The 14950-nt window shown below is 41.8% G+C and overlaps 1 protein-coding gene and 1 long non-coding RNA gene across 3 annotated transcripts in view; one reads left to right on the top strand and one right to left on the bottom strand.

Moving 5' to 3' along the window:
- Nucleotides 1-676: 676 nt before the first annotated feature.
- Nucleotides 677-14950, bottom strand: part of LOC140200359 (uncharacterized) — a 44493-nt gene continuing 30219 nt past the window's right edge. The window contains exon 4 of the long non-coding RNA XR_011886607.1: nt 677-745. This is a non-coding gene — a long non-coding RNA (uncharacterized lncRNA). The remainder of the gene's footprint in view (nt 746-14950) is intronic.
- LOC140200358 (dihydropyrimidinase-related protein 3-like) overlaps nt 9610-14950 on the top strand; it is a 225229-nt gene continuing 219888 nt past the window's right edge. Inside the window, exon 1 of one of the 2 annotated variants that reach the window (XM_072263576.1) lies at nt 9610-10145. In XM_072263576.1, coding sequence (XP_072119677.1) covers nt 9801-10145 — 345 coding nt within the window. In that variant the 5' untranslated portion in view covers nt 9610-9800. The remainder of the gene's footprint in view (nt 10146-14950) is intronic. The other variant, XM_072263577.1, reaches the window with a different exon arrangement.

Raw genomic sequence — 14950 nt, 5'->3', positions numbered from 1 at the left:
GAGGCATAAAGGGTTGACTTCATTCAATTTCATCCCACAAGTAAAAGTGTTTGAAGTATGAATTGCACTGCACCAAGGATTCAGTGGTTCAATGGATATCATTTAATATCAGAGAATGTATGCAGTATACAACCTGAAATTCTTTGTCTTGTAATAATTGCTGGAAATATTAAGCCAACCCTTAAGCAAGAAAAAGAAACAGAGTTAATGTTTCAGGCCAAAAACCTTCATCACAATTACAAAGATTGTAACTGAAATCCTGTCCTTTATTCCACAATTGAGCTTTTTGGTACAATATGATCACATTTCTGATGAATGCCATTCAGATCTTAGCCCTTCAATATGTAAATGAAGCCTGCTCTGCTCCATTTTTATACTACAAGTACCACTACCTCAATTACCTTCTGAAAGATCCACTCCATGATCTTGCAGTCTGCATCAAACTGAATAATGATACGAAAGTATTCATAATTTTATGGGGAGGCATTGTCAGAATGCATGATTATAAGTGTAAGGCATTCCTTAATGATCTTGAGTTAAAAAATGATGGCTGATAAATATAATATTAGGCAGTAGACTTAAAAGCAACCTTAATGTAAAAGATAGTGTCAATGCTCAGATTTAACTGATAATTAAAGTGAGTGTGCAATAAAGTAACTAGAGTAAATTGTAGACCTTTTTAATCTCTTCCTCTCCCAGTGTAGAGTGCCGTCCTGCTTCAAAACATCCACCATTGTCCCTGTACCTAAAAAGACCAAGGAAACGTGTCTGAATGACTGGTGTCCTGTTGCACTCACCTCAATAACAAACAAATGCTTTGAGAGGCTGGTCAAGGACTACATCTGCAGCATGTTACCACTCACACTGGACCCCCTACAATGCACCTACTGACACAATTGATCGACAAACAACTTAATAACCACAGCTCTACACACCATCCTTACACATCTAAAGAAGAGGGATGCTTATGTGAGAAGGCTTTTCTTGGACCACAGTTAAGCATTCAACACCATAATTCCCTCCGGGCTTAACAAGAAGCTCAAAGACCTCTGTTTTCACCCTGCCTTGTGCAGCTGGATTCTGGACTACCTGTCCGATTGCCGGAAGGCGGTAAGAGTGGGTTCCCTCACCTCTGCCCCTCGGACCCTCAACACAGGAGCCCCAAAAGGCTGTGTCCTAAGCACCCTCCTTACTCTCTGTACCCTCGGTATCATTGGAGCTAACCACAGCTCCAATCTGCTAATTAAATTTGCAGATAATACTACATTGATTGGCCTTATCTCAAATAATAATGAGGCAGCCTACAGAGATGAACTCATCATCTTGACATAGTGGTGTCAAGAAGACAATTTCTCTCTCAATGTCGACAAAACAAAGGAGCTGGTTGTGGATTACAGGAGGAATGGAGACAGGCTCACCCGTATTAGCATCAATAGATCTGGGGTTGAGAGGGTGAACAGCTTTAAGTTCCTCAGTATACACATCACCGAGGACCTCACTTGGTCTGTACGTACCGCTGTGTGGTGAAAAAAGCACAACAGCATCTCTTTCACCTCGGACAGTTGGAGAAGTTCAGCATTAGTCCCCAAATCCTGAGGACTGACTACAGGGGCATAATTGAGAGCATCCTGACCAGCTGTATCACTGCTTGGAATGGAAACTGTACTTCCCTCAATCGCAGGACTCTGCAGAGAGTGGTGTGGCAGCCCAGCACATCTGTGGTTGTGAACTTCCCACAATCCAGGATATTTATAGTGACAGGTGCGTAAAAAGGGCCTGAAGGATCATTCGGGACCTGAGTCACCCCAACCACAAACTGTTCCGGTTGCTACCATCCAGGAAATGGTACTGCAGCATTAAAACCAAGACCAACTGGTTCCGGGACAGCTTGTTCCACAAGGCCATCAGACTGATTAATTCATGCTGACACAACTGTATTTCTAAGTTACATTGACTGTTCTGTTGTATATCTTACTGTGTGTACTATTTATTACAGATTACTATAATTTGCACATTGCACATTCAGACAGAGACATAACAAAGATTTTTACTCCTCATGTATGTGAAGTAGGTAAGAAATAAAGTCAATTCAATTCAATTCTGAAACTTTTACTCAGCTTAACTAGAGTAAAACTTTTGAGTGAATGTGTAAGAGTTTGACAGCTGACAAATATCTCTATGGAAACAATTCTATCTTACATGATGTGAGTATGTTCCTGTGTGTTTACCTCTGAAATATTGTCGCAGCTGTGATATTGGAAACAAAGCAACTACTTTGAATACACCAATTCCCCACAAGCCAGCAGTAAAGGTATTTGTTTCAGATATTGGCCAAGGGACAAATATCAGCCATGGTATCAGAAAAATTCTCCTCTTTTCCATTTAACAATGCCATGGTATTATTTAAATCCACAGAATATAATCAGCGTCTCAAATTAAGACTTCATCTGAAAGATGTTAGTTTTGACAGTGCTGCTCTTCTGATCTAAGGCATCAACCTAGTGTTTATGCACAAACTATCTTCTGAGATGAGATAATCCTGGAGCCTCTGTTGCCTCAGGTGAGAATATTGTCTCCAGAATTAAATCTGTAGATTGAGGTGAGATGAATTATTAAGAAAGTGTAGAAATATGATTATCTGAATGGTTCTTCCTTCATACTGCAACGTTGTGGTTAGTCCACACATACGCAGAGCTATCATTAATGTAAGATTATATCATTGTTTGTGGTGGATACTGTTTCTTTTTCCTCTTGTATAACCCTCTAAAATAAATTCTGTGCAGCTCAACTAGTCTTTGGGAAGAAAGTGATTATCAAATAAATTGCTTTTCTGATTGAAATGAAACAATTATCTTAGATGTAAGGTTAGCAAATCACCTATTCCATTGTTAATTGTGCAATTAAAAGATATACTGCACAGAAAGTAATAGTTATAATAATATAATTTCTAAACTTTAGATTTCCAGAGAACATTTCTCTAGAGATTGATTTAATAAAGTTTCCCATCTTGTTCTAGTCACTAAATAATTACTTTGAAATGTATGTCCAGTGAACGGCGAAATATGTAGAGAATGATGACACTTTGAAGACATTTAAAATATATGGTTATTATATAAATGTCAGTAATATGCAGAATTAATAATTTCTTTGTAAACCTACAGTTTTGTTTTTTTTATAACATTATTGTAAATTGTTAACAGTATTGAGGATTATTTTTCAATGATCAATAAACTCCATAGATGATGCTTGTGTGATGCCTTTATTTTCCTTTTGAGTAAAGACATTAACTACTGATTTATTAAACATGGCATTTCATGTATAGACCAACATTTTCACTACAATGTACTGCCAACACCATTGTCTTAGACAGCAGTTATAATGGGTGACTTCAATCTACATGTAGATTGGGTGAACCAAATTGGTAAAGGTGCTGAGGAAGAGGATTTCTTGGAATGTATGCGGGATGGTTTTTTGGACCAACATGTCGAGGAACCAACTAGAGAGCAGGCTATTCTGGACTGGGTTTTGAGCAATGAGGAAGGGTTAATTAGCAATCTTGTCGTGAGAGGCCCTTTGGGTAAGAGTGACCATAATATGGTGGAATTCTTCATTAAGATGGAGAGTGACATAGTTAATTCAGAAACAAAGGTTCTGAACTTAAAGAGGGGTAACTTTGAAGGTATGAGACGTGAATTAGCTAAGATAGACTGGCAAATGACACTTAAAGGATTGACGGTGGATATGCAATGGCAAGCATTTAAAGGTTGCATGGATGAACTACAACAATTGTTCATCCCAGTTTGGCAAAAGAATAAATCAAGGAAGGTAGTGCACCCGTGGCTGACAAGAGAAATTAGGGATAGTATCAATTCCAAAGAAGCAGCATACAAATTAGCCAGAGAAAGTGGCTCACCTGAGGACTGGGAGAAATTCAGAGTTCAGCAGAGGAGGACAAAGGGCTTAATTAGGAAGGGGAAAAAAGATTATGAGAGAAAACTGGCAGGGAACATAAAAACTGACTGTAAAAGCTTTTATAGGTATGTAAACAGGAAAAGACTGGTAAAGACAAATGTAGGTCCCCTACAGACAGAAACAGGTGAATTGATTTGGGGAGCAAGGACTTGACAGACCAATTGAATAATTACTTTGGTTCTGTCTTCACTAAGGAGGACATAAATAATCTTCCAGAAATAGTAGGGGACAGAGGGTCCAGTGAGATGGAGGAACTGAGCGAAATACTTGTTAGTAGGGAAGTGGTGTTAGGTAAATTGAAGGGATTGAAGGCAGATAAATCCCCAGGGCCAGATGGTCTGCATCCTAGAGTGCTTAAGGAAGTAGCCCAAGAAATAGTGGATGCATTAGTGATAATTTTTCAAAACTCGTTAGATTCTGGACTAGTTCCTGAGGATTGGAGGGTGGCTAATGTAACCCCACTTTTTAAAAAAGGAGAGAGAGAGAAACCAGGGAATTATAGACCGGTTAGCCTAACGTCGGTGTTGGGGAAACTGCTGGAGTCAGTTATCAAAGATGTGATAACAGCACATTTGGAAAGCGGTGAAATCATCGGACAAAGTCAGCATGGATTTGTGAAGGGAAAATCATGTCTGATGAATCTCATTGAATTTTTTGAGGATGTAACTAGTAGAGTGGATAGGGGAGAACCAGTGGATGTGGTATATTTGGATTTTCAGAAGGCTTTTGACAAGGTCCCACACAGGAGATTAGTGTGCAAACTTGGGGGTAAGGTATTGATGTGGATGGAGAATTGGTTAGCAGACAGGAAGCAAAGAGTGGGAATAAACGGGACCTTTTCAGAATGGCAGGCGGTGACTAGTGGGGTACCGCAAGGCTCAGTGCTGGGACCCCAGTTGTTTACAATATATATTAATGACTTGGATGAGGGAATTAAATGCAACATCTCCAAGTTTGCGGATGACACGAAGCTGGGTGGCAGTTTTAGCTGTGAGGAGGATGCTAAGAGGATGCAGAGTGACTTGGATAGGTTGGGTGAGTGGGCAAATTCATGGCAGATGCAATTTAATGTGGATAAATGTGAAGTTATCCACTTTGGTAGCAGAAATAGGAAAACAGATTATTATCTGAATGGTGGCCGATTAGGAAAAGGGGAGGTGCAACGAGACCTGGGTGTCATTATACACCAGTCATTGAAAGTGGGCATGCAGGTACAGCAGGCGGTGAAAAAGGCGAATGGTATGCTGGCATTTATAGCGAGAGGATTCGAGTACAGGAGCAGGGAGGTACTACTGCAGTTGCACAAGGCCTTGGTGAGACCACACTTGGAGTATTGTGTGCAGTTTTGGTCCCCTAATCTGAGGAAAGGCATCCTTGCCATAGAGGGAGTACAAAGAAGGTTCACCAGATTGATTCCTGGGATGGCAGGACTTTCATATGAAGAAAGACTGGATGAACTGGGCTTGTACTCGTTGGAATTTAGAAGATTGAGGGGGGATCTGATTGAAACGTATAAAATCCTAAAGGGATTGGACAGGCTAGATGCAGGAAGATTGTTCCCGATGTTGGGGAAGTCCAGAACAAGGGGTCACAGTTTGAGGATAAAGGGGAAGCCTTTTAGGACCGAGATTAGGAAAAACTTCTTCACTCAGAGAGTGGTGAATCTGTGGAATTCTCTGCCACAGGAAGCAGTTGAGGCCAGTACATTGGCTATATTTAAGAGGAAGTTAGATATGGCCCTTGTGGCTACGGGGATCAGGGGGTATGGAGGGAAGGCTGGGGTGGGGTTCTGAGTTGGATGATCAGCCATGATCATAATAAATGGCGGTGCAGGCTCGAAGGGCCGAATGGCCTACTCCTGCACCTATTTTCTATGTTTCTATGTTTCTATGTCTTCATCTTTTGAAATGTGTGTCTCTTTATCAATGAACAACTCAGAATTATTTTGAATCTACAACTCTATATATTTGTTTCCTCATGGAATCCTATTTACATCAGTCCCATTTATTCAGAAACGATAAGAAACATTTTTATTCAGCAAGTGATTAGAATATGGAAAATACTATTTTGTTGAGCCAATAATGCTTTCAAATGGAAAATAACTCAGTATGAAAGAAAAACTGAATAATGAAACATCAACTAAAAGGTTGGCGAAAGAGGGGTGATTTCAGTATGCTAGCACCTATTAGATGGACTGAATAGCCAGCTTCTCTATTGTATATACTATGCATTCTGAAACTGCTGCTTTAATATGCAGCAATGCCCTGAAAATGTGTGTGTCTGTGTGTAGATATCCTATTTAGTTTGTTAATTAGTTAGTTAGTTGGAGAGATGATTTTGGTGGAGGTCCTTCTGGTGTGCAATATGTTGTATTACAGGACACAACTAAAGAAGAGTCCCTGCAGTAACATGCTGTTAATAGAAAGGTGCTTTTTTGATAAATGTGAGATTGACTGTTTCAGTAACATTGAGGTCATGTTTAACAACCATCTGTTCTAGCCTGACACATCGGGAGACCAAATTGATAGTGTATTAAGGCAAGGGCCATTCTGAGCAGTCAAAGAACTGTGATTCACAATTCAGGGGAATTAGTATGGCACAGAGAGATTACAGATGCAAGCAGTATTATTCATGGGGATGGACAAGGCATATTGGAGATTTTATGTAGTTGTTAAAGGTTATTACCATTTTCAGAGGGAGAAACTGATCTCTGGATATGGATTTAAGATAACACAAAAAAATGAAGACAATTGAGAACCTATTACGACTGAGAAAGGGTCTGTTTAAAAGTTGCCAAGTAAAAATATGCTTAAAAGTGAATTAGATAAATATTTGAAAGGAGGACTTTGTAAGATTATGGTAAATGGGCAGAGAGTGTGATAGCTCTTCAAAGAGGTGACACTCGTCAATTATTTCATTGATCTCTTTTAGTGTGGTCTGACTATGCCATTATTATTCTTTTTCAGGGATATTACCAAGGAAATCTGTTCGTTATACTGCAGGACGCCACAGTCACGTTTTGATTACCTCGATGCTATTACAGCTTGAGGTACTATCGGAGTTTGGAGTTCAATTCCGATATCATCTGTAAGAAATTTGTGTGTCCTCCCCGAGCAATGTGTGTGCTTTCTCCAGGTGCGTCGCTTTCCTTTCACAGTCCAAAGACGTTTTTATTATTAGGTTAATTGGCCATTGTAAATTGTCCCGTGTTTAGGCTAGGGTTAAATCAGGAGTTGCTGAGTAGTGCGGCTTGAAGGGCCAGAAAGGGCAATTCAACACTGTATCTCAATAAATAAATTAATTACATATTTCTTTGAAAATGACAACAAATTGTCAACTAAAGGGTAAATATAAGCAGACATACCCGAATCAACAACTGAGGTAAATCCATCTTCTATATTTAATATTAATAAAAGCGCTCATTACGATTGAAATTAGCAATTTGAACCCTAGATATGGTTTAAAAATGCAATAATTTAGGGTAAATCTTGTGAAAAATTTTCAAAGTATCTCTAAATTGGGGCAGTGGGGAGGATTGTGTAACACACAACTGCTGGAACCCGGTATAATATATTGTTTACAGATGATAACGCGTGCACCGAATTTGAGAGTGTGAATATTATTGTAGCAAGGTTTTTGTATTACAAATCTCCCACTGAAGAAAGTCATCTTCAAAAGACTTGGAGATATCCCACTTGATAAATGCCCAATGGACAGCTTTTCAGGAGTATATTTAAAATAGCCACTGTCCCAAATGTTAGCTAATACAACATAAATGTTTATTAATTCTCCTCTTGTGCTAAAATAAGTAAAAAGTTCAACCCCAGTGAAGCTTTTAAGAGGAGTTGCTTTGTCCAACTCCATAAACTAGAGACTCGCTCTTAATCTTCTCCCTAAAAAAGATGCAAGAAAGCAGCCAGCGGCAGGCTAGAACTGTAGAGCTGTAGATTTCCTCGCTGTCATTACATTGATCCAGGATCCTTGACACCACCGAAGATGCTATCGAGGTAGTTGGTTGGCAAATTTGGCGAATCAGACGGATCGATTAGGGTGCTGAAAAGACAGTTCCCACTGGGAAAGCCGCACCTCACACGCGAATGCCGGAGGAAGGCAGAGTTACCGAGCAAATGGCAGGATCGAGCACTCAGCAAACAGTTCCCAGGAAACGACGAAGACCTAATGAGAAATAAACGGACAGGAATCCATTGGGACGGAAGTGGTGGTTCTGTAGACTGTCTGGAAAGAGGTTGTTGTTAAAAGCAATTATATTAGTGTCAGGTGATGAACAACAAGCAAAATAACTTCAGATGGTGAAAACAATTGCGAATATTGGGAGTTTGCATTTATTGGTTAAAAGCAAAGTTTTTTAACAAAAGGGAGCTTTATATCATTAGTTTTGGAGATAATGCAACGGTTAACAATCTCTTTTGAGTGAGATTGAAAATACTTTTGCATATACAATTCTGTGCCACGAAATCATAGTAAATAGCTTAATTTTAGCATTGGAATTAACTAAACCCGGTTGAGTGATACCTGTCACATCCTACACCAGCCCTGAAACAATTCAATGTAATTGCCCTTCTGAATAACCGCAAATTTCACATTTCTGACCGGGTCGACGCTCGTTTCTCTCCGAATAAGGGCAGCGATCTGGGCGCGCAGGTTGTTGTCGCTGTTATCCTTGGGAGGATAGGTGGGATAATCCACTAGTTATCTAAAAGGCGGTGACTTGTTTGTGGCAGACAGATGACACAGCTCAGTAGAAAAGGATGATGGGTGGGAGACCGATGATGAATGAACGCCCCTAATTTGATTTCGGTTAAAATATAGACGAAGATCAAATTGGGGCAAGCTTATTTTTTCAGTTGGTAGGTCCATGAGCTGAATCGTACATTCCATGCCCTTCATAAACTTCGTCCAACTTTAACCTTTACGTTTGTTCAACATGTCACATACGGCTGAGAAAGATCGTTCAGCACGTTGTCTTATATTACCAGTTTTTTAATGGTGCGCCACTTCTCACCCACCACATCTGTACCCCACTCTTTTCCAAAAGATCTGTACAGACCCTAGTTTTTGAGTGATACAGTTCAATGATGGAGCTGATGTGAACGGACCAGTCTGGACTGGAATCTTTCAGGAATCCACAATCACTGTAACCACAAATGCAGAACAGTTTTGTAAAGTGTGGGACCTGTGTTTTATTCTGTAAATTTCCAGCAAGAATGCATTGTTTACTTGTAAATAAATTAAGCAGTAAATCACCATCCGTCTTGACTGTATGAAACCCCAAATTGTCTCAACCTCCTCTCCACCAACCACCACCCCGCCTTTCCCTTCTTCTCGAAGCAGTATTGTGTTAGTGTTTTAATCATTATTTTTGAAAGATCGTTTTTTCTTGTCATTCACTGAATGTGTTTTCTTTTAAAGAGGACAACACTCCTGTGGTGGGTTGGTGGTATTCCGGGTGGCTTAAGGTGAGGGTCACTTTGTTTTCATAACCCTCCCTCTCTCCTTCCCCCACCACCAACCCCCTCCTACCCGTGTGCCATCAGTCTCGGTCCCTCGGCGGCGACTCTCCGCAATCCGTCTGCTGGGATTGCGGCTGCAGTCGCTCATCTGCGGGCGGTCCGTTGCGAGAGCCCAGGCAAACGGGGGAGGGGGGCAACTATACTTTAAAATGCGTTCAGTGTGCGGTGCACACGCGTTATCACTTCCGTGTCAAGGGATTTCAGCAGCAGTCTGCCACTAGCGGCTCGCTACAACCGCCTCTGACTCCCCAATACCGTTTTGTGCTCTCACCTTTCTTGCGTCGCTCACCGAGATCAATGGCCGAGGATAGGAGAAACCGGGATAAGGATGACGATCTCCCGGTGTATCTGGCTAGACCAGGCACGACTGCCCAGGTACCAAGACAGAAGTATGGGGGCATGTTCTGCTCGGTGGAAGGAGCGTACGAGAGCAAGACTTTGGATTTCGATGCACTCAGCGTCGGTCGCAGGAGTTCTCGGAGCTCGCGGAGCTCCGGTCAGCACGGCCCGTCCCGGGACACCGAGGCTTCCAGCGATACGGCCAGCGTGGCGAGCGAGAGCTCGGGGCCGACTGACAATCCGGGGGTGCAAATCACAATAGCGGGCGGCAAGGAAAGGCTGCAAAACCGAGATGACCTGCAGGTAATCATCCCTCTCCCACCCACCTCTCTATCCGCTACCGTGTCCAGCTACCCCGGAGTAAACATACCGGGGAACACCGGATACTCGCTAAACTTTTACACCGTTGCATTTAAGGCTTTCTTTTGCGAAATTAGACTTATTAGTTAATAATTGCAGCTGATCAAGGATATTTTGATACGAGATGTCTTCCGGTTTGCTTTGCTGGTTGTCACAGATCTGAATCATATTCGTGGTGTATGTTGTTACTGATAGTGAATTGTATGACTTCGACAGGGATCGATAATAATGAAATGAGGTGCTGCGGATAGTTGACAGTTGATTCAGTCTGCTCCAGTCTGTGACCCGTGGCTCCGGTAGCCGGGTCAGGCTACTCTATTGAACAGGAGTAATCACTGGAATGTGTAAAGTCATCTCAGGACATTCAATCACAAGGCATTAAAGGCAAATTTCTGGGCGATAGGCCAGAGATTTTCAGACGTGTCCTGAGAGACTTTCTTTTCAGTCTCCGGAGTGGATAGTGGTCAGTTCAGTGTTAATTTGTCTGCTGGTTCTGATTGCGTGTTTAGACATTCTTTGGGAAATCAAAACGCGTCGGTTTGCCACGGTGTGATTGTAGAGGTGGCTGTGGCTCCACACACAAAGAACGGGCGGCGGGTTGCAGTTTGCGCTGATGCGGGAGGGAACCGGGGTTGGTGCAGGGGCTGGGCGGACGCTCGGTGTCAGCGCTCGGCTCCCAGGTGCGCCCAGGCAAAGGAAGTAGAGCCACGGTGTGGCGGCAGCCTGGAACTGCACTGCGGTAGTGGAATGCGGTTCTCTCTCGGTGACCCCTTGCAACCGTACTCTCAGCTCTTCAATTTACTGCGGGGTATATTGTTAGCCAGTTTTGCACTTGCCTCGCGCCTTCACCACTTAATCCTCAAGCTGCAAAGCGCATAAAATCGATGTTGTTTTTGCGTTTACAAGCGATTTAGCGGACTGATTAAAACGGCCGATAGTTATTTGAAAGTGTATGCAAATTGCCGTAAGTGCAAGTTGTGGCCACATTCCTATTGTTTCAACTGCCGCTCCGAAAGGACCACAGACCGTACTCTTTGTATCAACAGGTCTATTGCTCGATGCAATAACAGCAACTTGCCCGAAATCTGGGTGGCTTGTGAGTCGACAGCCCTTCAATCGAGCTTTGCGAGCGAGGCCAGATAAGGCTGGCGAAAATAAAGCGACTTTCGAGAACGTTGGCTGCCATCTCTCTATTTGACTGGTTGATTGGTGTAGTTATAAGGCCACCCCTGAATTTTGATATTTTAATTGCAGCTGTTTATTTGTATTTTAACTAGCTGTCAGTTTCCCTAACTTGATTCTGTGCTGCCTGAGATTAGAGATTCATATTTCCATATAATAGAGGAAGCTGTTTCAACCCAATGAATCTACGATTCTTCTCAGAGCAATCTCATTCCTCCTGATTTTTCCTTGTGATCTATTCTCCCAACATTCCCATTAACTTCTCCTCCCCTCATAATTCTTCCACCCTCCTGCACACTCAGGGTAGTTTATAGTAGCTGGTTAACTCAGCCTTAGGATATGGGAGGAAACTGGAGCTCCCAGAAGAAACCCATGCAGTAACAGGGCGAGCATACAAACTCTACACAAATAGCAACCGAGGTCATGATCACCATCAAGCTTCTGGCCCTGTGAGGCAGCAACATCACCAAAGATGCCCCACGTGAAAATGCTGCGAAGTGGAGAGTGTGTTTGGCCAAGTAAGATGAAAAGACATGATAAAATGTGTAAAAAAAATTGTCTTTCCAAGGCAGGTGGTGAATGGTGTTAGGAAATGGGACATACTTGAGGAGTGCCCTTTTTCTGTCTGTTGATTGTCTGGAAGAACATGTTGTAAAATGGAGCCCTGAGACACTGTTGAGAGCCTTAGTGGTGAGATGGTCGAAAGGTGGAAACTTGGAATCCCTATGATGAATATTGACTACAACACTCAAGATCGATAACATTCAATGCAGCAAATAATCCACTGAAGGATCTCAGTAGATCGAGCAGCATCTAAGATGAAGCTTGACTGGTTGAATTCATCCAGCAGATTGTCTGTTGCTCCAGATTCCAGCATCTGCAGGCTCGTGTGTCTTCGATAAAAACACCATCAGATTCAGCTTCATCCGCTCTTGAGGGAAAGGTTTGGTTTTGAATTATGAGGCCATTATACAGAATTGTACAGACATATCCATCCCATAGCTACTAAAGATTAACTTTTATGAAACTGAAGGCTGATTTTAACCTTAAGATGCATTGGGAACGGGATAGGTTGGGGGTAGAAGCCTCATCAGCTGAGTGGGGTGTGGGAAGGACGCCTGATATGTTAGTGCAATACTTCTTGGCAGGGGCTTAATTCAGCCCCTCCGTTGAGATATCTGACAGATCTTTAGGCAGAGCAGACACAGTGGAAGCATTCATGCATCAACATTGACTCAGGAGTTTAAAGGCCAATTGCAGGTCCTCCCCAGTTTATGAACATCTAACTTATGAACCGGTGTGATAGACAAAGATTGAGTTCCCAGCTGTTGAAGGGCTGAGGGCATCTTTTGCAGGTGAGAATGCAGCATTTCTACATGCCTTCACTTATCACACCGCTGAACTGCAACAAGCAGGGGCTGGGTCTGAGCGCAGTAGAGCTTGGAGCCCTCAGAGCCTCACTAACTCTCTCACTAAGTCAGTGAGACTGGCTGGTGGCTGTTCTACCTGTGCCTGCTGGTTCTGCAATGACAGTTGTTCCTCTGATCCCCTTCCACACACTTTTCATTAACTTACAACTTACAAACAGTTTGTAGCAGTCCTCAGAAACAGAATCCTATCATTACATGTGGACTGCTTGTACAAGCATTGCCTGCTCATATTATGTTAAATTTTAAAACTATCTTCATTTAAAAATTATCCTTTCCTGATTTTGAAACCATTTTCTCCCTTCCTGACACAAGTTTCTTTCCTGAACTACTGAGCATTTATTTGCCTCCACAGATGCTGCTTGATCTGCTGAGTTCCTCCCAACAGTTTGCTTTCTTGCTCCCATCTTTTTGCACATTTGATGGTCCCACTTGTGCCTTTTATTCACCCTTCTCATCCATCATTGAGGTTCTATCTTCAATCTCCGTTTCTTTCTTAAAATGTTGTGTCTTTGAAACAGTGTCTGCTGGGATAAAAGTATATTCAACATCTTTCCACACAAGGCATGGTCTGATCTACCAATTCCTCCACTATGCTTGGTTCTGTTCTTTTACCCAGGGAGCTTGGCAACATTATGTGCTCTCAAGGCTTTGTGTTGCTTGGTGGAGTTACAGCGGTGGGAATTTCAGTCAGAGAACAACAAGAGTGGGTGCTATGAGATGTTGAAGAGGGAAAGGCTAGCTGATCTATCCAGCAGACTATATTATTGTGATGTTATTTGTATCATGTCAAGAGATTTGCTTCCCTTGGAAGTCTAAAACTGGATGAAATCCTCAAGGACAATTGGTGGACATGTAATATTCCACCTAGATAATTAAATGTAATTCAGAAGACCACATTGAGTATTGGTTTTAGTCTCTTGTTTGGTGGCTCATTTGATTTAATGTGAACATGGTACAGGCCCGGGGGAATAATTGAGCAGCTACACATGAGGACAACTATAGAAGATGTTTGAGCAAAACCTGTTAGAGTAGGAAAGATCACAATCACTGTGCTGTGGGCAGGAGGTTCAATTATACTGGAACTACCTTTTTTCATCATGCTGTAAATAGTTTAGCACATTTAAAGATGGCAAGTATGGCAAGAGTATAAACAGTTACTTTCTTAAACACAAAGCATCATTCATAAACATTACACATAGTACTTTGATTCACCCAGAGAGTCATGTTTCTTTAAACACTGTATTTATTGTAGCTTCTAGGTTATATAAAAAAATGTGATCTTTCTTCCAATATGTTTTAAAGTACAGTAACTATATTTTGTGATGGTAAAGGTATTGATGTTTATATTTCATTAACACCTCTGCTTTATTGTACCCACATGTTGCACCATCTTCTGTCTCAAGGGAAGGCTCAGATAGCTCAAAGAAGTACAATTAAGTTACTTGAGGCCATAGACAGGTATCCTTTCAGTACTACAGGGAAAGAATCTGTAAGATTTATGGTGGGAAGATCTTTCTTCAAATATAACCAGAAGGCATTCTAGTCAATTAGAACTATAGAGTTATAGAGCAATATTGCACAGATACAAGTCCTTTGGTCTCTTACGTTCATGCTGACCACAACGCCCAACCAATTAGTCCTGATTTCTTGCACTTAACTTAAATACCTCTAAGCTCATCCCTTCATTTGCTTCTTGAATGATACTATTGTATCTGCCTCAGCCTCTTCCTCTAGCAGCTCATTCCTTATACTCATATCTTATACTTGTCCTTGATACCTTTCTTAAACAATAGAACAACATTGGCCAACTTCTGGTCTTTGGGAACTCCTCAATAACCAACAATGAAGCAAATATCTCTGCAAAGGTCTCTGCAATTTTATCTCTAGTCTCCCACAAAGTCTGAGGATGCTCTTGGTGAGGCTCTAGGGATCAACTCACCTTAATGCACTACTAGATCTGCAAATTAGTCCTTCTGGTTAATGTGAATGTCCTCCAAACCATCTCCATTTGCATTCTTTATTTCTGGAGCAATCATGAGTTTCTGTGTAGTAATACCAGAGAACATAGAGCATAGACAGTACAGCAAAGGAACATGCCATTCAGCCCACAATGTTGAGCCAAAGCAGCTAAAAAGC

This window comes from Mobula birostris, chromosome 7 (assembly GCF_030028105.1).
Source record: "Mobula birostris isolate sMobBir1 chromosome 7, sMobBir1.hap1, whole genome shotgun sequence".
NCBI classification, from domain to species: Eukaryota; Metazoa; Chordata; class Chondrichthyes; order Myliobatiformes; family Myliobatidae; genus Mobula; species Mobula birostris.
The sequence above is the reverse complement of the archived record's forward strand: the minus strand, read 5'-3'. Positions and strand labels throughout refer to the sequence as shown.